This window comes from Oncorhynchus mykiss, chromosome 27 (genome assembly GCF_013265735.2).
Source record: "Oncorhynchus mykiss isolate Arlee chromosome 27, USDA_OmykA_1.1, whole genome shotgun sequence".
In the NCBI taxonomy this organism is placed as follows: Eukaryota; Metazoa; Chordata; class Actinopteri; order Salmoniformes; family Salmonidae; genus Oncorhynchus; species Oncorhynchus mykiss.
Window position 1 is genome coordinate 13,497,073 of NC_048591.1, and position 24,815 is coordinate 13,521,887.

Consider the following 24,815-nt stretch of genomic DNA (forward strand, 5'->3'; position numbering starts at 1 on the left):
GAGATGAAACACCGTACAGGGGAAAAAAACATCTGAGAAACCATGTTCGGCAAATCTGACTCACTGATTCCCTTGTTATCAATTGTCAAAGCCAAAGTTATTAGACGGTTATTTTCAATGGCAAAGTTATTAGATGGCTGTGCAGGGCAGCTGGACGCCCCCATGAATCTGCTGGTGGGCATGTGGCCCGTCTGAGAGAATCAGCCTGTGTGAAGCAGACATGTTACACAATAGTGCTGCTAATGTGGACCAGAGCTACTGTGAGTGCCACAAAGTATACATTCACACCCCACCGAGGGGATGTCATATTATCATTTAAATGACATGATGCATCTCCATGCGTGAACATACCATCCAAATCAAACACAGTCCCACATCCCTTGAGACTGTCTGTAATTGAATTGAAAAGAACAGAGCGCATCAGCTGTTCACCTGAGCTCTAAAGATAATAATCAGATAAGCCCGTCTCTCCTCTCCTCCCCCGCCGCCTCCTTGCTCTTTCTCTCTTCAGTCATATCCCCCTCCCTTCTATCTAGCACTTTCTCCCTCTCTCGCACGCCCATAAATGACTTCCTGGTCCATTCCCTTGGAGTGGCCCTACGTCACTGTTGCCATACCAACCCCGGTACCAAAGCCAGACTCTCTAGTCCTTGTCCCATCCCCAGGCCAGTATCTTCCCAGGGGAGTTACTCCACCCCAACCCACCTCTGCCCTGTCTTGCCTGCCACCCTCAGCACGACAGGCCAGGGGGTGGGACAGCCCATCGACAGTATGCGTCTGTCTAATGCAGTCCTCCCTCCCTCCTCCCTCCCACCCTGTCCGTCACACCGGAAGCCGCTCTCGCTCTGAAGCAGAAAACAGAGATAGAACAACCAGGCAGAATTAATCAACTCTGAGCTCCCTCTGGTTTTTCTCCTGTTTTGCATGTGGATTTGCACAAAGCAGTTTACTAAGTTGTCTCTCTCTCTCAAAGCAGTTTACTAAGTTGTCTCTCTCTCTCAAAGCAGTTTACTAAGTTGTCTCTCTCTCAAAGCAGTTTACTAAGTTGTCTCTCTCTCTCTCGTTCTCTCTATGTGTCATTGTGAGTCGAGGTTACTGGGGGGGGGGGGGGGGGGGGGGGTCAGTCAGTGGTGGACACAGGCAGTTGTTGAACACAAGGCTGTGTTTTTGTCTGGGCCGCGTCCCCGCGGGCCTCACTCAGACCATTTAATCCAGGCCTTGTGTCCGAGCTCTCGCCTGAACAATCACACGCACAGTCGCATACACACACACAGGCAAAGTATGCCTGCACAGGACACACACATATACACTCGCTATACCCACACACAGACATTTTTGCAAATTGCTTCAACAAATATTTTACACAACCACATTGCGCACGTACAGTCACACACAAGCACACACCTCCTCCCCTTGACCACACTGTCATGTGACCAGAGAGAGAGCCAGAGAGAAAGCGAGCAAGAGAGATAAACGGAACACACAGGCTCCCCTCTGAAATGACTCAGCAGAGCGACTGAATAACCTCCTCTTTCTCTGAAAGAGACGTCTATCCACGCCAACAGCCAACCCAGCCGTCGCCCATGAATGACTGTTCCCTCTCTCCCTGCATAAACAATAACATCTGATGCAAGTGCCACAGCCTACTGTCTCTAACCCCAACCCCACCAATAGAATACCCCTCCACCCCTCTGTCCCTGCTCTAAACCTCTCCCCACACACCCCAGCCCCCCTTAATGTCCCTGTGGGACCCAGGCTGCTCCTCTGGGAAAGGGGGTGTGATTATGCAGAGGAGAGGCCATTCATGTTGGACACTGTGGTGAGGGGCGTTCCAAGGCCCCTGCTGTTGTCAACATGGCCCCTCAACAGAGACCTTGTTACAAGCCCATCTAAAACCACACAGTCACTTTGGAAGGAAGGGCCTGAGAATACAATGGGCCTGGTTGGGACTGTCTGGTTTCCAAGGTGTCTTGTGAACCAATAATGCATCAACAACATCTGTCTGGCCAGCAGCCCCAGGGGCCAGGGCTCAGGTGAGCGGTGCCTAGGGGCCAGGACAATTTTTAAAATGTATTTAATCTTTATTTAAGTAGGCAAGTCAGTTAAGAACAAATTCTTATTTACAATGACGGCCTACCCCGGGCTAACCCAGACGACGCTAGGCCAATTGTGCGCCACCCTATGGGACTCCCAATCACGGCCGGTTGTGATTCAGCCTGGAATCAAACCAGGGTCTGTAGTCACGCCTCTAGCACTGAGATGCAGTGCCTTAGACCGCAGTGCCACTCGGGAGCCTACAGGTGCTTCCATCCGGATTTGGGTTTGCCCTGTGTAGCACCCACATGCATTGAGGGTAGATTGGGTTCAAAGTTCAAACACACATTGGTGACTGTATATGGCCAAATTGGTATACACTGCTATACCAATTTGGCCATATACAGTCACCAATGTGTGTTTGAACTTTGAACCCAATCTATACACTGCTATACCAATTTGGCCATATACAGTCACCAATGTGTGTTTGAACTTTGAACCCAATCTACCCTCAATGCATGTGGGTGCTACACAGGGCAAACCCAAATCCGGATGGAAGCACCTGTAGGCTCCCGAGTGGCACTGCGGTCTAAGGCACTGCATCTCAGTGCTAGAGGCGTGACTACAGACCCTGGTTTGATTCCAGGCTGAATCACAACCATAAAATATACCTTCAGTTTAAGATCGCACACACTTAGATTCACTTTTCATTTAAGTGTTTGGATGATTCACGGACGGTAATAATAAGCAATAGTTTATTTCAGCTTATTATATAGATTATTTGACCATAGTTTAGGACTAGATGTCCTATAATGTAACTGTAACACTGAGAAGCTGACTGTCACGACTTCCACCGAAGTCGGTTCCTCTCCTTGTTCTGGCGACGTTCGGCGTCACCGGTCTTCTAGCCATCGTCGATCCACTTTTCATTTTCCATTTGTTTTGTCTTGTTTTCCTACACACCTGGTTTTCATTTCCCTCATTAATTGTTGTGTGTTTAACCCTCTGTTCCCCCCCCCCATGTCTTTGTGTGGAATTGTTTGTTGTAAGTCCTTGTGCACATGTTACCTGGTGGGCGTCAGGTTTTGTACCCATGTTGGTTATTTCTTTATGCCGTTGGTTTTGCTATTAAACTGCTCCGGCTATTACCTGGTTCTGCTCTCCTGCGTCTGACTTCCCTGCCACCAGTTACGCACCCCTTACAGACAGATTAAAATCTACACAGAGCATGAGGTAGTACAACCTTGTTTGGCAAGAAGCCTTTAAACTCATTCAAGTCACATGACTATCCAGAACTACAGCAACGGATTTCAATTGTTTCCTGTAAAGGGTAGCAACAACAATCAATAGATCCCAAACAGAAAAGACACCACAGTCCATGTCTGCATCCCAAAATGGCACCCTATTCCCGTAGAGCTCTGGTCAAAAGTAGTGTACTACAGTGCTTTCAGAAAGTTTTCATACCCTTTGACTTATTCCACATTTTGTTGTGTTACAGACTGAATTCTAAACAGATTAAATTGACTTTTTCCCCTCACCTATCTACACCCAATATCCCATAATGAAAAAGTTAAAACATGTTTTCAGAAATGTTTGCTAATTTATTGAAAATGAAACACAGAACTATCCCATTTACATAAGTATTCACACCCCCGAGTCAATACATGTTAGAATCAATAGTCATCAATTACAACTGTGCGTCTTTCTGGTAAGTCTCTAAGAGCTTTGCAAAGCTGGATTTTGCAATACTTGCACATCATTTTTATATTATTCAAGCTGTCAAGTTGGTTGTTGCTAGATGGTCATTTTCAAGTCTTGCCATAGATTTTCAATCCAATTTAAGTCAAAACTGTAACTAGGCCACCCAGGAACATTCAATGTCGTCTTGGTAAGCAACTCCAGTGTATATTTGGCCTTGTGTTTTAGGTTATTGTCCTGCTGAAAGGTGAAGTTGTCTCCCAGTGTCTGTTGGAAAGCAGACTGAACCAGGTTTCCTCTGGTGTTTTGCCGGTGCTTAGCTCTATTCAGTTGATTTTTATCCACAAAACAAATGACAATGACAACGATGACAATCATACCCATAACATGATGCAGCCACCACCATGCTTGAAAATATGAAGAGTGGTACTCAGTGATGTGTTGAATTGGATTTGCCCCAAACATAACATAACATTCTATTCAGGACAAAGTTAATGTCTATGCCACATTTTTTAAATTCAGTTTTACTATAGTGCCTTGTTGCAAACAGGATACATGTTTTGGAATATTTTATTCTGTAGAGGCTTCCTTTTTTTTCACTCTGTCAATTAGGTTGGTATTGTGTAGTAACTACAATGTTGCTGATCCATCCTCAGTTTAAAAGTCACCATTGGCCTCACGGTAAAATCGCTAAGCGATTTCCTTCCTCTCCGACAACTGAGTTAGGAAGGACGCCTGTGTCTGTCTGGGTGTATTGATACACCATCCAAAGTGTAACTAATAACTTCAATATGCTCAAAGGGATATTAAATGCCAGCCTTTCTTTTTTTCATCTACCAATAGGTGCCCTTCTTCGTGAGGTATTGGAATACCTCCCTGGTCTTTGTGGTTGAATATATGTATGAAATTCACTGCTCGACTAAAAGATCTTACAGATAATTGTCTGGGGTACAGAGATGAGGTAGTCATTCAAAAATCATGTTAAACACTGTTATTGCACTGTCCATGCAACTTATTACGTGACTTGTTAAGCAAACGTTTACTCCTGAACTTATTTAGGCTTGCAATAACAAAGGGGTTGAATAATTATTGACTCCAGACATTTCAGTTTTTCATATTTTTATTAATTTGTAACAATTTTGAAAAACATAAAACCCACTCTGACATTATGGGGTATTGTGTTTAGGCCAGTGACACCAAATCTCAATTGAATCCATTTTAAATTCAGGCTGTAACACAACAAAGTGTGGAAAAAGTCAAGGGGCATGAATACTTTCTGAAGGGAATAGGGTGCCATTTGGGACACACCCTATGGGCAGCAATTCATAAACTGAATTACTGCACATATTCTGACCCCTGGAAGAACAGAATGAAAACCTCTCTTCCCATCATCCTTCAACAGTGTGGGGAAATATCCCGCCCCCCTCTGTATTCATTCCTTTAATATCTTAATGATACACACTACCCTCTGATACACAAACATACTGTCTGGCAGCGTCCTTATCTCGAGTGGCGCAGCGTCCTTATCTCGAGTGGCGCAGCGGTCTAAGGCACTGCATCTCAGTGCTAGAGGCGTCACTGCAGTACCTGGTTCGATTCTAGGCTGCATCACATCCGGCCGTGATTGGGAGTCCCATAATGCGGTGCACAATTGGCCCAGCGTCGTCTGGGTTTGGCCGGGGTAGGCCGTCATTGTAAATAAGAATTTCATCTTAACTGACTTGCCTGGTTAAATAAATAAAATAAATACAAATAAAATATCCCTTTCTCTACAACACACACACACACACACACACTCTGTCTGTGCTCTTTGGTTCTGCCTCATCTCATGGTCGCTTGCTTTCTCAGGATCCCAGCTCCAGTACCCTGGCCCCCTGGATGCCCCCACTCCCTCTAGGTTCGGCTGTCCCCATTGTTCGTCTGTCTTGAATGCTGCTCCTAACTGAAGGGGCCTGATAGAGGGATAACAACCCCTCCCGCCTCGTCCCTGCCTGCATCCCTCTCCCAGCGCCGGATGGCTGCCTCCCGAATCCCTTTTGGTTCTTAAAGTAGCACCAGACTCTTGAAGGGGCCCTACATGGTCAAGGATTACACCCCCCCCCCCCCCCCCCCCCCCCCCCCACACACACACACACACGCTCATGATGAAGCTTGAGAAAATCTTGACATCATCCAGATAAAGGTTAAATAAAATAAATAAAGACCAGAGAGAGAGATGGAAGATGAGGTGAATGGGGGTACAGAGAGGCTGAAGGGTGGGTGAGGTGTGAGGGACAGAAGTGACGTGAAGGATGGGGTGGGTGGAGACATGGAGGTGGAGGCCTATCACTGAGAGATGGATATCGGGGTTTAAAGTTAAAGGGCCTGGTGTGGAATAGGTCAGAGGTTGGGACGGGGAATGAGTGAGAGGTAGAGTGAGGGGTGGAGTAAGAAGGAGACATTAGGGGGTGGGAGGTTGAAAGGGGAGAGGTAGATGAGACATGGGGGGTTAGTATTTAGGGATATGAGATAGGCATGGGTTTGTAAGTGGTTGGGGTTGTTTCAGATACATGGAGCGCTTGTTAAAGGATGGGTGCAAGTGTCTGTCCTGCTCATGGCTCTGTGGACCATGCTGAAGCTGCTGGGAAAATACACTGTGTGTGTGTGTGTTAGCTGCCGGGGATCCCCCATGCAGCCACAAATGGGATTAGAGGGAGAGTGAGTGAGTTTGGGGGGCGGTGGGCCAACATGGAGCATTGCTGCTACAGCCCTGCTGTCACTGTCAGATTAAAGCCTGCAAAATGCAACCAGATTACCCCAAGAGTACTGCAGCATGGCAGCTGGCTGGGAGGGGGCGGAGCCTGGGCCCTTAAATCACCTGCCGCCACTTGGATGTGGGACGCTAGCTACTGTGGGGCCCCAGCCTCCAGAGAGACACCAGAGAGTACATCTGTGGTTACCCTGCATCGCCTGAAGAGAGGCGATGAGAGAAGAATAGAGACAATAAATAAAGTAGGAATAAAGTGGGGCAGGTGACTAATAGAGAGGAGGTCAGAGTGTGCGATGAGAGCGGGAGGGCGAAAAAACGACAGGGTGGGACAGGGGAGTGTTGCAAAACGCGATAGAGAGAGAGAGAGAGAGAGAGAGAGAGTCATCTGGTGCTCTGGTCTAGTGTGTCCTGAATGGGAGGAGAATAGTGCTGACAGGACAACTGTCTGCCCGTTGCGCTACTGCAGCAGTATCCATCCACCAGTGTACCTCAGCATGCAGAGATCACAAACTGCCCCTGTCCCCCTCCCTCCCTCCCTGCCTGCATCCATCCCCAGTCCCCACCAGGCAACCACTCAACGCTGGGGGTGCATTGTTATTGGCCCTCTATTCCCAACAAAAGTTGTGCACTATATAGGGAACAGGGTGCCATTTGGGACGCATACATGGACCAGCCGGCATTTATAAGATAAATTCTTCAGGAATCAATGGCTACAGTATATAACTACTTTGAAATGGATATGCTAATCGAAACCTATTTAACCCTATGGTGGCCACTTGATCACTGAAAACTTGAAGACAGGAGTTTCTTGCAACAAAAAGTCTACAAATATGTTAACCTTACAGGATGTCTGCAAAGCGATAGTAGCTAACTAATTGTGAACAGTATAATTTGCAGTGGCTGGTGCCAGCCATATCTGTATCCGCGGCTGACCAATAATACCTTACACAGAGCCACAATCGATAGCTGTGTGTTTTAAATGGATTAAATTGTCCTAAGTAAGAGCCTGCTCCTGTTGTGCTGACAGGGTGGAAGCACAACGAGGCTAAAGTTTGGTCAACAGATGACGGTTTGGTCCGAATATGTGCAACAGACAAAGATCACCTCGTCAGAAGTCTGTGAGAAGATGGTTGATCAAAACATGTTTGCCCAGCAACAGGGAAGCATGAGTGTGATGTCATCTGCATCAGTGACTGGAGTTGCGTCTCAATTGGCACCCTATTCCCTATATAGTGCACTATACAGTGCATTCGGAAAGCATTCAGACCCCTTCAATTTTTTCCACATGTTGTTACGTTACAGCCTTATTCTAAAATGGATTAAATCGGTGTTTTCCCTCATCAAATCTAAACACAATACTCCATAAAGACAAAGCAAAAACTGTTTAGAAATGTTTGCAAATTTCTTAAAAATAAAAAATGAAATATCCCATTCACATAAGTATTCAGACTCTTTACTCAGTACTTTGTCGAAACACCTTTGGCATGGATTACAGCCTCAAGCTTTCTTGGGTATGATGCTACAAGCTTGGCACACCTTGATTTGGGGAGTTTCTCCCATTCTTCTCTGCAGATCCTCTCAAGTTCTGTCAGGTTGGATGGGGAGCATCACTGCACAGCTATTTTCAGGTCTCTCCAGAGATGTTTGATCGGGTTCAAGTCCGGGCTATGCCTGGGTCACTTAAGGACAGTCAGAGACCTGTCCCAAAGCCATTCTGCGTTGTCTTGGCTGTGTGCTTAGGGTCGTTGTCCTGTTGGAAGGTGAAACTTCGCCCTAGTCTGTGGTCCTGATTACTCTGGAGCAGACTTGACCCTTAGCATTCAGGCCAAAGAGTTCAATCTTAGTTTCATCAGACCAGAGAATCTTGTTTCTCATGGTCTGAGTCCTTTAGGTGCCTTTTGACAAACTCCAAGCGGGCTGTCATGTGCCTTTTACTGAGGAGTGGCTTCCGTCTGGCCGCTCTACCATAAAGGCCTGATTGGTGGAGTGCTGCAGAGATGGTTGTCCTTCTGGAAGGTTCTCCCATTTCCACAGAGGAACTCTGGAGCTCTGTCAGAGTGACCATTGGGTTGTTGGTCACCTCCCTGACCAAGGCGCTTCTCCCCCGATTGCTTAGTTTGGCCAGGTGGCCAGCTCTAGGAGGAGTCTCGGTGGTTCCAAACTTCTTCCATTTAAGAATGATGGAGCCCACTGTGTTCTTGGGGACCTTCAATGCTGCAGACATTTTTGGTACCTTTCTCCAGGTCTGTGCCTTGACACAATCCTGTCTCGGAGCTCTACAGACAATTCCTTCGTCCTCATGGCTTTGTTTTTTGCAAAGGACATGTATTGTCAACTGTGGGACCTTATATAGACAGGTGTGTGCCTTTCTAAATTATGTCTAATCAATTGAATTCACCACAGGTCAACTCCCATCAAGTAGTAGAAACATCTCAAGGATGATCAATGGAAACAGGATGCACCGGAGCTCAATTTCGAGTATGAATACTTATGTAAATAAGGTATTTCTGTCTTTTATTTTTAATACATTTTAAAAAAAAACTTTTCGCTTTGTCATTATGAGATATTATGTGTAGATTGATGAGGATTATTTATTTTTTAATCCATTTTAGAATAAGGCTGTAATGTAACAAAATGTGGAAAAAGTCTGAATACTTTCCGAATGCACTTTAGGGAATAGGGTACAAAAGGGACGCACCATGGGAATAAGCCTGTATGATGTGTGGTCAAACCAAGCTCAGGTCTGCTGTTCAATTGCCTCAAAATGAGGAGGGACATACATACACAATTCAATATATGTCTCTGTCCTCCATTGGTTTTGTCTGAAGAAAGCCTACTACAGTCATACGAGGTCGGGCCAGCATACTAATCTGATTACAGCTTCTCTATGCAATGTATCTATACATAGGCTCCGTCTGCCCATGATCTCTGAGCACACTGGACAGTTATGTGCATCGCTCCATGCTTAAATAGAAATCCACTTAGTTCCACTGAGGGGCAACACATGATACAGCAGCACCTTCCTACAGTTCTCTCTATCATGTAGGCCTATGGACAGCAACATTATCATTGCATAGTTGTCAATGTTCCAAAATCATTGCCCCATCACTCCCATGGATTTGTAGCTAGTGGTGGCTAAAGCTAGCTGAAGTTTGTAATGGCTGTTTAGAGAAAACAGAACTATGGATTATAGGGATGTGCATATTTCCCTTTTAAGAAGATTCAATACGCATCTAAATACATGGACTACGATCCAGGAACGACATGTTTTGGTTTGAAACGATTGGGTGCGATTAGAGAATGTGTGAGAATGTGTGTTTGTGTGGTGTGTAAATGATGTCTATGAGCACCTGACCACCCCACTACCACTATCAGATTATTGGGGAAATGTAGACTGTTTTTTGTCCCCCCACTTTGGTTCTGAAATCACCATCACCTACTAATTAACTTGTCATTTTTGCAGTTTAAGTCTTTTAGTTAGTAATGTATCAATATTTATTGTTTACAAATTAGCTATGACATAGCCAATGAATATATAGCACAATTTTGGATGTCACCCCCAACTCAAAATCTAATGGTTTTGACCGTTTGGAAGATTTTATGGAGAGATCTTCTCTTCTCCTCTCCTCTCCTCTCGCTTCGGCCATGCAGTGCGCCTCGCACATGTGATTGCTGTCCTTGTTATGAAATTATCAACTTTACCCTGTATATAAAAGAAATGACCATATACACTGATTGTTTAAAGCAAAACTACCAAAACTATTGCTGATGGTGAACCTGAACAATCAGCAGGTATAGCCAGATCAGAGTTGTGTCTCTAGTAGATTACTTTTTATTTGTTTTTTTTTGCAAGCCATTTTAGCATTAGAATGCTGAAGGTGCCACATGTGAATCGCTACATCCTCAATGGATAACAGTTTCTCCTATATCTGAGAAATAGACTACTTTCACGGTTAGGAACCATCTCAAATCCAAATGGTAAAATCCTGAACTTCCCTTTAACTGGCCCTGAAATCCCTGGTATGTATGCAGCAAAATTATTGGTGCAATCCGGGATCCTTTCGTTGTCCCTACCCTAAACCCTGACACCTACCCCAGTGTTTCCCAAACTCGGTCCTCAGGAGCCCAAGGGGTGCACATTTTAGTTTTTTGTCCTAACACTACACAGCCAATTCAAATGATCAAAGCTTGATGTTAGTTGATTATTTGAATCAGCTGAGTAGTGCCAGGGCAAAAACCAAAACGTGCACCCCTTGGGATCCCAAGGACCGAGTTTGGGAATCCCTGCCTTACCCCAACCATAACACTAACCTTAACCATTTTAAATTTCAACGGGGTAGGGACACCCCAAGGATTCTGGATAGCAAGTACCACAATAAAACCATCAAAACATCCCAGACACTATAAGCCTCCTAGAACTTAGAATGAGGTCAAAGGTTAGGCCATTGCATCATCTCACTGGCCAAATGTCCACCAAAACAATCACACAGGAGTCCACTTCCTGTCACTGTATATTGATATTAGCCTAGTTGTTTAGCCTAGATAGTAGCCTAGGTGAGAAAGTTATCAGCTGTGTAGGAACAGAGTGCAGACAGAGTGCAGGTCAGCATAATATAGTCAATATCAAAACAAAAACCATGACGTTAGGAAGGTTACATTCAAGCTGTTACATTCAAGGTAACCATCATTATCTCAAATGTCATGAAGAGAATGGTTCTCAATGCCTCTTGATGCTGTTTGTGTCTTGCAAAACTGTGTGACGTCGCATGCTTTGTTAGGCCTCGTTGCTGGATAAGAATTTTAATCATTGCATCTCCAAACTGTTTCTCATGACAACCACACAACAGCACTCACCTTCTGTAGGCTGGTCGGGTTGAGCTGGTTTTTGTCAATGATCTTTATTGCAACCTGAAACGGCGAGAGACAAATCATTACGATCAGTGATACCAAAACAGTGACATATTCAAGAGCATTAGTAGATCTCAAAGCTCAAACTCCAAAACAAACCAACAGGTCATATGGCCCCATAAATGGCTGAACAGCGTGATTTGTCTCGGTCAAAGTGTGAGTGAGACTAGGACTGTAATGGTTCACTACACACTGCCCTCCAAATGATCCCATTCCATGTCATTAGGTTGAACTTTATGGCAATCCTGTGTAATTATACACCTAAAAACGTGGGTCATGACTTGGGCTAACGTTAAATTATGTTTACAACTACACAGGCCTTAAAAGTCATGACAGACTAGAACAAACCCAGTCTTGTTCTGTCCAAAATGAAAGGGATAATCTCTAAAACTACAACGACCATCCATCCACCCCATATGTTCCAGGCTCTCACCACAACCAGCCAGTCAAATGGCCTATTACAAACCTCATTGGCCGTGTGCACTATTCCTACCAGCCCAACCCCATTCTTCAGTCAAGTACCCACTTCTCCACCCCAGCCTCACCCCTCAGTTTAGCCCATCCACACCTCCAGCCCAGTCCAGCCTCACCTCTCAGTCTAGCCCACCCACACCTCCAGCCCAGTCCAGCCTCACCTCTCAGTCTAGCCCATCCACACCTCCAGCCCCCCAGCCCAGTCCAGCCTCACCCCCCAGTCTAGCCCATCCACACCTCCAGCCCCCCAGCCCAGTCCAGCCTCACCCCTCAGTCTAGCCCACCCACACCTCCAGCCCAGTCCAGCCTCACCTCTCAGTCTAGCCCATCCACACCTCCAGCCCCCCAGCCCAGTCCAGCCTCACCCCTCAGTCTAGCCCACCCACACCTCCAGCCCAGTCCAGCCTCACCTCTCAGTCTAGCCCATCCACACCTCCAGCCCCCCAGCCCAGTCCAGCCTCACCCCCAAGTCTAGCCGATCCACACCTCCAGCCCCCCAGCCCAGTCCAGCCTCACCCCTCAGTCTAGCCCATCCACACCCCCAGCCCCCCAGCCCAGGCTCACCCCTCAGTCTAGCCCATCCACACCCCCAGCCCCCCAGCCCAGTCCAGCCTCACCCCTCAGTCTAGCCTCACCTCTCAGTCTAGCCCACCCACACCTCCAGCCCAGTCCAGCCTCACCTCTCAGTCTAGCCCATCCACACCTCCAGCCCCCCAGCCCAGTCCAGCCTCACCCCCCAGTCTAGCCCATCCACACCTCCAGCCCCCCAGCCCAGTCCAGCCTCACCCCTCAGTCTAGCCCATCCACATCTCCAGCCCCCCAGCCCAGTCCAGCCTCACCTCTCAGGCTAGCCCACCCACACCTCCAGCCCAGTCCAGCCTCACCCCTCAGTCTAGCCCATCCACACCTCCAGCCCAGTCCAGCCTTACCCCTCAGTCTAGCCCATCCACACCTCCAGCCCCCCAGCCCAGTCCAGCCTCACCCCTCAGTCTAGCCCATCCACACCTCCAGCCCCCCAGCCCAGTCCAGCCTCACCCCTCAGTCTAGCCCATCCACACCTCCAGCCCAGTCCAGCCTCACCCCTCCGTCTAGCCCATCCACACCTCTAGCCCCCCAGCCCAGTCTCACCCCTCAGTCTAGCCCATCCACACCTCCAGCCCCCCAGCCCAGTCTCACCCCTCAGTCTAGCCCATCCACACCTCCAGCCCCCCAGCCCAGCCCAGTCTCACCCCTCAGTCTAGTCCATCCATACCTCCAGCCCCCCAGCCTCACCCCTCAGTCTAGCCCATCCACACCTCCAGCCCCCCAGCCTCACCCCTCAGTCTAGCCCATCCACACCTCCAGCCCAGTCCAGCCTCACCTCTCAGTCTAGCCCATCCACACCCCCAGCCCCCCAGCCCAGTCCAGGCTCACCTCTCAGTCTAGTCCATCCACACCTCCAGCCCAGTCCAGCCTCACCTCTCAGTCTAGCCCATCCACACCTCCAGCCCAGTCCAGCCTCACCTCTCAGTCTAGCCCATCCACACCTCCAGTCCAGTCTCACCTCTCAGTCTAGCCCATCCACACCTCCAGCCCAGTCCAGCCTCACCTCTCAGTCTAGCCCATCCACACCTCCAGCCCAGTCTCACCTCTCAGGCTAGCCCATCCACACCACCAGCCCAGTCCAGCCTCCCCCTTAGTCTAGCCCATCCACACCTCTAGCCCAGTCCAGTCTCACCTCTTTGCCCGTCAAGATGTGCCTGGCCAGCTTGACCTTGGCGAAGTTGCCCTTGCCGATGGTCTTGAGCAGACGGTAGTTGCCAATGTGCGGCTGCTCGTCCGAACATGAGGCGATAGAGTTCCGGCATCGTGCTCCGAGTGATCTGCTCGACCAACCGGTGCTTTTCTCAGAGCGGCTCGTCGAGAGAGAGGTATGCTGGGAAAAGAGACAGGGGTCATAAACACAATGCAAAACAATCTAGCTGCATCGCATCTTGACATCAATGGCGTGAAATCACATTCTGGGCCAATAGATGATTCTAGAACACATACAATTGATTTAAGCACACATCATCTAAGAAATTCTGGTGATCTAGAACCCCCAAATGTCTACACATCTGAAACTACCAAAGGCAACATTTGTAATGGTTTTGTGTAATGGAATTGTTCATGTCGATTGTTGAGTGGCCATGAGTAATGCATCAGTGTCGGTTGAGAAAAACCTGTTGATGGGATTAGAGAACGCTATTGGGCTGATAGTAAATACTGAGTAGCGCCAAGCTAGCTAGCACATTAACACATATGGGTTAGCAGTGGCTCATGAGGCCTGTGGAAGCCAAGGAAGGCAGCTAATCTCATTCCAGCCCACATTGCTGGCATTCTTCACACGCCTGCTCCTCAGGTCATAAAATAGAAACGAGTGTCGTGGCCCAATTTGGCATCTCCTAATCGATCTGCTCTGGAATGCACGACACCACACTGTAGCGCACGGCAAGCTGCGCTCACACGCCAACGCGACATGACGGCTCAACATTCCTCCTACACAGAGCCCTGGCTCGTTGGGTTACCCATCGGAGCATGTTCCAAGTCAACAAAGCATAAATGGAGAGTTTGGATAACACAATCTATGACAGCATTTATTAGAATCATTTCAAATAACTATCGACATTTTGAGAATAGTTTGGATAAGAGTCACAGCATGGTGTTCCTGAAGCAACAGTGTCATTTCAGAGAGATTACACTTTACAACGTGGCGTCACTAATGACTTTAGGATACAGTGCCAATGCAGGAGAATTAAGAAAAAGAGAGGGAGGAGGGAAGGGAGAAGTGGAGGGACAAGGTTAAAATATTTTTCATCAACTGAATAATTTAGGTGAGGTGTGGTGAGGGAAGGGACATGTGGGGCCCCTAATGGAATAGGGCAGGAGAGGGGTGCATTCGGGTGGTTTCTAAGATGTGACCTTTTTCCTTTCCTAGTGATTTTACCTTGATCTCATTTGAAAAGATCACAGTGTTCAAGGTAAAGCGGGTAGGAAAAGGAAAAGCGAGAAGAGGATCGCGTTTGAATGAATCAAACCGTCCTCATTTACTCCTCGTTCACTCTGATGTCTATAAACTGAAATATAAATCATGAATGAAGTAACATTTGACCATGTATCCATATTTCCGGAGGAACTCACTATAATGAAGATAATTATGATTTTGTGGTATATAAATCGTGTTACGCCAACGTTTCAGCGAACATCCCAAAATTAGTTTAAACAGTCAAACCACGACATTATCTTTAGACGGAGCTATGGCGACATTAATCAACAACGCTTCAGCAAAGAATACTCCTCTTCATCCTTGGCAAACTAACGTAGGTAAGGACTAATAGAGCGTCCTTCCCTTGATCATTCAATAAATCTGAAAGCGGTTTTCCTTGCTACCTGTCAAAAACGCCCAGGTCACTTAAGGCATTAGGAACTTTGAATAGCCTCAAAGGACTATTCAATGCACCCAGAGAGATAGACGTGAGATTAAAAAGACAGATGCAAGCGGGATGAGGCCCACAATCTCATCAGTATCCCCACGCACAACCAGTTCCCAGCTTCAGACCACAGCCAGGGTAGCACAGGGAAGGCATAGTGTATAACCTTCCGACAGAATAGTGCACACTCATTCCCAGGAGAGATCCCGCTGCCTGACTGAGACCAACTGTCTTTCTTTAAAACACACACGTCATTACCGGCCGTGACCGAGAGTTTCATGGGGCGGCGCACAGTTGGCCCAGCATCGTCCGGGTTAGGGGAGGGTTTGGCCGGAGGGGCTTTAAATGGCTCATCGCGCTCTAGCAACTCCTTGTGGCGGGCCGGGCGCCTGCAGAATGACTTCAGTCGTCAGCTGAACGGTGTTTCCTCTGACACATTGGTGCAGCTGGCTTCCGGGTTAAGCGGGCGGGTGTTAAGAAGCGCGGTTTGGCAGGTAATGTTTCGTAGGACGCATGGCTCGACCTTTGCCCTTACCGAGCCCGTTGGGGAGTTGCAGTAAACTGTTTTTTAAAAGAACACAAACACGCAGACACCAACTCACACAACCATAAATGTGCAATGCACAAGCAAGCGCACAAGCCTTAACCCCAGATCAGCACATCATGTGAAACAGAGCATTTGGTGCTGCATCAGACTACTCTTGGCAGAGCCCTTTCAACCCCCCATCCCCCTCAACCAGTCTGGTTTATCACTCCTCTCATCCACCTGTTCCCATGTCGTGTCCCTCGCTCGTTCGCTCCCAAGGGAAGGAGGAGAGCTCCTATTGGGCATCGTCTCTAACCGAGCTCCATTGTCCCTGCCTGCATCCCTATCCCGCTAGGTGTGACAAGCCCTCAAGTTAGCCTCCTCCCCTTCATCTCCCCCTCCCCAAAAAACAAATCAATTCGGCTCCCTCTCCTCTCCACACCCGAGCCCAACCATCTTTTGTCTAGTGTTGGTATATTTCTCTCATTTTCAGCCAACCTCACAATCTGGGTTTCTCTCTTTCCCCCGCCCCTTTCCATTTTCCCCTTTCAAGGAGATCCCATCGATTCTCTCTCTCCGTCCGATTGCCACGCCAATGCATTCAGATAGAGGGATGAAGGCTGAGGGCAGAGGGCTGAGTACGAGATGGTGTCGCTGATACATACATAGAGAGACTGGAAAGGTGGGTGGGGCAAGACTAGAGAGACATTTGGCATAGGGCGGCTGGGGATACTCTAACCCCAATAAAACAAAATCGCATCTTGATATCCAAGTTAGGACGTCCTTCTGCACCGTTTTCCTAAAACCAAACTGTCCATTGTTTCAATCCACACCTTTTCTAATGAAACAACGCAGGATGCATGTTGTAGCAGTCCAACAGAGTAGGGTCACAGACAAGTCTTGGAGGTGAAAATGGACAACAACAAAAACGTCAAGAACAAAAAACAAGTGACTATAAGCCTGTGATTTTTACTTGTTTGTTGCTACAACAATGTTCTGTGTGGGCCATGAGAACCCTGGAGGGTGAAGGCCAGAATAATCAAGTGTGAGAGATTGGATCCGTTTGAGTGTAAACAATAGGGAATGGATAGAATCTCAAATGTTCCACAAAATAACATTCAACCAGCTGAAATAAATGGAAGGTGCTGCTGGGTCAAAAGAGAATTAGTCATAGTCAAGTAGATAGAAGGAGATACAGGTCGTGTCATAGCCCACAACTACATCAACAGGAAGTGACATGAACACCAGTACACCCAACAAGTATGCTATACCTGTTTCTAGTCTAAGTTCTGGCGCTCTCAACCATGTCCTTCTAAAAGAAGCTGGTAAAATAGAGAAAGAATTTCAGGCTCAAGGCTTCACCTCCCTCAGAGGAAAGTAGTCCAGACCCAGTCATGTGATGGCAGCCTGGAGGTACACTCAGTTTCCTGTGCATCACTGGGCAAGGTGAGGGCAGCCCTGAGATATTAGGTCAGTGTGGCAACCTACAAGAAATGCATACAGGCCAATAAAAGCCTGTAAGCGTAGGTTAGCATGAGTGCTAACATGTATAAATCATTCGGATAGGCTACATGGCAATCTGTACCACCTGTGTCTATGGGCATACCACTGTAAACAAATGTGAACCACTTCCATCTTTGAGTAAGGCTGGACAGTGCTTGGGGGCTATGTTCGCCTCTGATCACATGGATAGTGTGCGGCATAATAAAACAATAGGAGGCATCCTGCTAAGCTTTGCTGTGCAGTTTGCCTGACGTGGGTGGGGAGGGATGATGATTGGTCAGGGTTACACCATCCCGCCACCACGCATTCCGTCTTTGCACAATGCCCTCCACCCCACAACCCCCTCTCAGACTTACTCTCTCTGCCTGTGATGGGTGTTTCACTCAGACTGGATCTGTCCATAGAGTATAATCTCACTGTAACCTCAAGAAAAATATGATGGCATATGAATTGCTACCAATGACAAAATCTATGTCCCTCTTACCAATGTGGATGGTTGGAATGTCTCTGTTCATAAATGCTTGAAATATATCCTCTCTAGCACCCATCTAAGAGGACTTGGGCAACAGGAAGTTCTGACACTAGCCAGCGTCACTTACTGTCCTGAAGAGCACGGTGACATGCCACGTTTTCACATCATCAAACTGTGCAGTGTTTCCTGGACTGGCTGACAAGGAAATCCAGCTTGGTAAAAAGTGTGAATATGACAGCGTCCAAAAATGTTGATAGACTTTGGCCAAAACATATATCCCAATATTCACTGGCAGGCAGCTGCATTAGGGAACCTGACTGAACCAATATTAGGCTACTTTACTGGCACCAAGCTAGTAAATACAGTGACAGATCGTTTGCTCTGTCGTGCAGAAGTCAGACTGAGCTAGTGAACTATAGTTTCTTCTGCCCGTATCAATCCCCATCAATTACTTTTAGTTCCACAGCAGTTACATGTCAGTACATTTTCACACAAAACCTGCTTTGCCGTTAATCCAGAGCATTGACTGATCTTTTGGCAAATACCGTTGTGTTGATTGAGGGCAGATTAGTTTGCAGCAATGACCTAACATGCTCTATTCTTTGGGTGTCCCAGACAGTCTGCTCTGCTGCCTGCCAGTGAATTCTACAGCATGACTCATGACTGAATGTACTCTCCTCAGTCAGTCCAGTCTGTAAACTACCACTGGTGTTTTACCAGAACCATGAGCAACAGAGCTGAGAAGCCACTGCGGATAATGGCTCCAGAACACTAGACACACACAGGCACTGCAGCCAGTGTTGTTCACAGCACACGTCTCACCTTGGCGTCAGATGAGCAGCCCAAACAAAACCTTGAAATGTGAAGACCATGTGCTAACGGCAAAGAACACTACAGCAGGAAAGGTCCATACCCTCAGGGCTTAAACCCTAACCAATATAATACTAGAATAACCCCTCAAGCTATCATCAGGATCAGTCAATCCTAAGTATATCTCAGCACCAGAAGAGGTGAGAAGTCTTTCCCAAAAGTATTTGTATGAAGAGCAGAAGAGAATGAGGGTCAAACTTGAATATCTTAACAATCTGCCTCTGAGGAGTGCCTGAAGCCTCCACATTCAGTACTACTTCAACAAATGCGTTCAAAACAAAATGGCCACACACACACAATCCCACTTTCAAATCTCTCATAGGATAAGCTTCTATACAAATTAAGCAAATTACAGATACAAATCTGTTCATGATGTATTAGGTGACAGGATTCCTTCCCTTGAAGTGAATTTTCCATTGCAACAGGTCTAATAATCCCCCACATAGGCACGTGCTAGTAACACAAACACACATCAACAGAGACAGATGAAAAGAGAGAACTGAACTCTACCAGCAAGCACTTCTGCTTATTTATGTTGCCTTATTTCTCGCTGTGTCAGATATCCGTCTCTTTTTCTCTCATCCGACACACAAACCAAACACACAGTCTGCTCAGTCAGGTTCTCTAATCAATGCAACTGAGGAGCCTGAAATGAATTTAACTGATGCTCTTATCCAAAGCCACTTACAGTGCACTGCACAGCCTACACAGTTCATCTATACAACATTGCCATAAGAAACAGCCTAAACACCAGCAAAAACACAGGAGCACTGGCTCAGAGAGACAGGGCCATTAGCCTTCAATAGGAAGGTTCATTTTACTTTACTACAGTATGCAACGTGTGAAACCAGATGCTTTGCTCACAGAACAAAACGCTGTCACGAGACTGAGCCTACCATATTGCTCAACTGTTGCAATTGTGCTCTGGTCATAACCCCACACAGGAGTCGCATGGAACACATGCCTATCTGACCTTCTGCTGAAGACGTTTCCAACGTCGAGGCCAGGGGAGGACAAGCAGTACCGTGCAGTGAGACTGAGTAGGTTTATGTAAATAGGATAGATCCTACCATATTCTATGAGTCCCCTATAAAACAAATATGAAACTAGGCATGAAATTAAACTAGGACTAATGACTCTACCATCTATATCAACAGCTACAAGCCTAGTGTCTTCAATGAGGACTGAATCTTACATTTTCCAATAATCATTCATCCAGATTAAATCATTTGTAATTATGAACTTTAGGTGAAGAATCTTTCCACAAAAAGGCCATTCCTTTTTTCCAAATCCAGACAATGCTCAATTTCACAGTGACCCTTCAGTTGTGGAAATTGAAACAGTTCCCCCAACAACAACCTTTTGACTTGAATGTGACACTTCTGTAATGTTCACTCAATTCATCCAGCTGAAATCTATTTCAAACTCAATGAAAATGTAGCAGTCGAACACAGGAGTGGAATGCTCTAGCGCAGCCTAGTCGCTCTGGAAAGCGACAGTAGGCCCCAGGTGGAACAGATGTCTTACATGCTGACCAGACCACGTGTGCATGCACCATCGCGCGCAAGTTTATTTTTTTTCCTCCCACACCAGATGCGATCAGAACACGCAGATTGAAATATTAAAACAAACTCAGAACCAATTATATTAATTTGGGGACAGGTCAAAAAGCATTAAACATTTATGGAAATGTAGCTAGTTAGCTTGCTGTTGCTAGCTCATTTGTCCTGGCAATGATTGAATAACATGTATGTGTAAATGTATTTTGCAACGCTGGCACAAGCATATTATGCATCGCTAGGTAACATAGTTAGCTAGGGCTGGACAATATGGACAAAATATCATATCACAATATTTTTCACGGTATGGCGGTATTTGAGGGTATTTCAATTTTTCTGAATATTAAAAGATCTTAATAGGCTTTATGAGTAATGCATGACACTAGAAAGGCCACACATTAATTCTAAGGGATTTTATTGGTCTTTCTCGGTTCTGATGGTTTTATACTCAACCAAACTAGGACAAAATTGACAGTGATGTAGTCCAATTTGTAGAACTTTGCATTTATTTAGCACTGTATCAAAATACCTTAATAGATGGTATTGTAACAATGTGGATCCATACCAGTATACCGGTCTTCGCAATATATCGCCCAGCCCCACACTCAGACCTGGAGACACACAGGTAAAGTGACACCAGAATGCAGCAGTTACGTAACAGAGCAGGGAGCTGTGTGCAAATGTTCTTGAAGCAATTTAAATAGACTCCTGTCCTGACAGCTTTCCAAATAAACCAGTTCAACACAACCAAAGCTAGCCTGATACTTAGGCTTACTTGGTCATATAAATGGGAGTATATCAAGTTCATTTCTACTAGACGATAGTCATCTTTAACAAGATGAGCAGGTCAAGTATAGTCCACCATTGATACAAGGTACTGTTCAATGCAAATCAACAGACTGAACAATCCTATGTGACCTGCATATCTTCAATGGGATTCCTTTTCACGTAGACAGCCAAATCATGAATCCATCAATCCAAGGCCACACAATGGCTTTGTTCTGTGCCACCAAGAAAAACCTGTTAATTCATTCAGACCTGCATGTGGTTACATTATAGAGGCTCGTGAATTATTTGCAAAGGGGACAAACTATTGACAGGTAAATAAAACAAAACATTTATATGCAAAATGTATGACTAAAAGTTTGTTCACAATATTGGGCGTTCTCTGTATATTTGCAAGCTGAGCTGGATAAGAAATGTATTGAGGGAAGTGAAGGTACTGATCAAAACAACAGAAACGGGGCCTACATGGGCTCCATTCATGGGACTGGCTGGGCAACTGGAGAGTGAGAGTAATGGTCACTCTACCAGATGGTGCTGATTGAAGCGAATAGAAGAGGGGCATACAGAGGATGTCACAATGCAGGGGGGTGCGAAACTGTACCAGCCCAAAGACAGCATTAGTCGCCTGACTCAAAACGACTTGGATCCCTGGGACGTGCTGGAGCGGGAGGTGCGAAGCGACTGCGATTATGCAAATCTCAAATCTGGATGACTAATGTGTGCCACCATGTGTGTTGTTAGGTTTATTATTCAAGTTATGATGATAGGGAGATAATATGCCTTTGAATAAGCATCATTAGCCTGCCCTACATACCAAATTCCTTTGCTTTACAGACATGGATTTACATTGATTAGGCTTACATAGATTGATGTACAAGGATATAGGTAGATGTCTCACACAAGGGCACAACAAAGTGAAACCCCACCTGGAGTTAACATCATGTCATCTTCTAGTCAGTAGTCTATTTACTGTGTAGGCCTATTATCTATTCTAGCAGAAAAACTAATGTGGATATTGAAAATGGTGGTTGAATCAACTGTTTACTGAGCCAAATATGCTACTCTCAGCCCTGTTCAAGAAATTCCGCATTTTAGGCCAACAGCCTCACAGGTCTGGTTTGTTGTTAACAATGATTTATCAAAATCTTAAAAACATGTTGAAGCCCCATCCCACCCTACTTTACACATATCCTGATACACTACGTCAACCTTCATGCAACACGTTTTCACTCTCCCACACACCCCCAGGCTGTCCCCCAGGCTGTCCCCCAGGCTGTCCCAGGGAACGAGACCGAGGAAGACGATACAATCTAAAATAATTTTAATTACAGATGGGTCCTTCTCGGAGGTACGGCGCAAGCCACGTGATAGGAGGAGACCGGTGTGAACTTTGTGTTATGCCACCTCCTTTTCTCTCAGCATAGATCTCGGATTTGGAGGGAAGTGGACTGGGAAGCGAAAGACCCCTAAGTTTCCATTGAGAGATTTAAAACAAAAAGGAACGTTTGACCCAGTTGACTCCAAGAGCAGGTCAATCATTTTGATCCCTGGCCTGCAACATTTCTGCCACATAAAGGACCACCAACATGTGTTTTTTGTTAAACGGCCAGTGCAGCATACCAAATGTTTTTCCAGTGTAATGAGGTTGGAATAACCCTGTGAAATGCCCTTTTAGGGTAACAGCTGTTTGAAATGTCTGTCTAAAATTTCAGCCTGTTTTGCTGGGATCGAGTGTTGGCCTGCCTGGTGACATCACCATGTGGTAAATTAGTTAATAGATGAGTTAATCATATGAAAGAGAGTTCCAAACCACTCTGCCAATAAGAGCTAGTTTTCAGTTATCCCTTCCCCACAAACCACTCACAGACAGTTCTATCAAAATTCTTGAATGAGAAATTGCTCTTTGCTAAGAAGCTATTTGTGTTTCTTTTTGACTATTGTAATTCAAAACAATCACAGTAAGGTGCTTAATTTTTACCCAAAAATGATTTGATGTGGAGATTAAAAACATCTGCATTGAAACTTTAAGATGTTCATTTGGGGATAGTATAGTATTGTCTCAGTGCAGAAACATTTTGACCATATCAAAAACATTATTAAACCGCATTCGTGTGAAACTGAAAAGCGCGAACCACTGCTTTTAATCAGGGCAAGGTGTCTGGTAACATGACCGAATACAAACAGTGCAGCTATTCCCTCCGCAAGGCTATCAAACAAGCTAAGCGCCAGTACAGAGACAAAGTAGAATCTCAATTCAACGGCTCAGACACAAGAGGCATGTGGCAGGGTCTACAGTCAATCACGGACTACAGGAAGAAATCCAGCCCAGTCACGGACCAGGATGTCTTGCTCCCAGGCAGACTAAATAACTTTTTTGCCCGCTTTGAGGACAATACAGTGCCACTGACACGGCCTGCAACGAAAACATGCGGTCTCTCCTTCACTGCAGCCGAGGTGAGTAAGACATTTAAACGTGTTAACCCTCGCAAGGCTGCAGGCCCAGACGGCATCCCCAGCCGCGCCCTCAGAGCATGCGCAGACCAGCTGGCCGGTGTGTTTACGGACATATTCAATCAATCCCTATACCAGTCTGCTGTTCCCACATGCTTCAAGAGGGCCACCATTGTTCCTGTTCCCAAGAAAGCTAAGGTAACTGAGCTAAACGACTACCGCCCCGTAGCACTCACATCCGTCATCATGAAGTGCTTTGAGAGACTAGTCAAGGACCATATCACCTCCACCCTACCTGACACCCTAGACCCACTCCAATTTGCTTACCGCCCAAATAGGTCCACAGACGATGCAATCTCAACCACACTGCACACTGCCCTAACCCATCTGGACAAGAGGAATACCTATGTGAGAATGCTGTTCATCGACTACAGCTCGGCATTCAACACCATAGTGCCCTCCAAGCTCGTCATCAAGCTCGAGACCCTGGGTCTCGACCCCGCCCTGTGCAACTGGGTACTGGACTTCCTGACGGGCCGCCCCCAGGTGGTGAGGGTAGGCAACAACATCTCCTCCCCGCTGATCCTCAACACTGGGGCCCCACAAGGGTGCATTCTGAGCCCTCTCCTGTACTCCCTGTTCACCCACGACTGCGTGGCCACGCACGCCTCCAACTCAATCATCAAGTTTGCGGACGACACAACAGTGGTAGGCTTGATTACCAACAACGACGAGACGGCCTACAGGGAGGAGGTGAGGGCCCTCGGAGTGTGGTGTCAGGAAAATAACCTCACACTCAACGTCAACAAAACTAAGGAGATGATTGTGGACTTCAGGAAACAGCAGAGGGAACACCCCCCTATCCACATCGATGGAACAGTAGTGGAGAGGGTAGCAAGTTTTAAGTTCCTCGGCATACACATCACAGACAAACTGAATTGGTCCACTCACACAGACAGCATCGTGAAGAAGGCGCAGCAGCGCCTCTTCAACCTCAGGAGGCTGAAGAAATTCGTCTTGTCACCAAAAGCACTCACAAACTTCTACAGATGCACAATCGAGAGCATCCTGGCGGGCTGTATCACCGCCTGGTATGGCAACTGCACCGCCCTCAACCGTAAGGCTCTCCAGAGGGTTGTGAGGTCTGCACAACGCATCACCGGGGGCAAACTACCTGCCCTCCAGGACACCTACACCACCCGATGTCACAGGAAGGCCATAAAGATCATCAAGGACATCAACCACCCGAGCCACTGCCTGTTCACCCCGCTATCATCTAGAAGGCGAGGTCAGTACAGGTGCATCAAAGCTGGGACCGAGAGACTGAAAAACAGCT

General features: G+C 46.6%; 1 protein-coding gene across 5 annotated transcripts in view; it reads right to left on the reverse strand.

The window, feature by feature from the left end:
• The window catches only part of LOC110507606 (MAP/microtubule affinity-regulating kinase 4), a 52,924-nt gene that overhangs the window by 22,492 nt on the left and 5,617 nt on the right, over positions 1–24,815 (reverse strand). For all 5 annotated transcript variants that reach the window (XM_036965364.1, XM_021587699.2, XM_036965365.1 and 2 more), the window contains exons 2-3: positions 13,581–13,778; positions 11,336–11,389 (exon numbers count right to left, since the gene is read on the reverse strand). In XM_036965364.1, the coding sequence (XP_036821259.1) occupies positions 11,336–11,389; positions 13,581–13,778 (252 nt within the window). The remainder of the gene's footprint in view (positions 1–11,335; positions 11,390–13,580; positions 13,779–24,815) is intronic.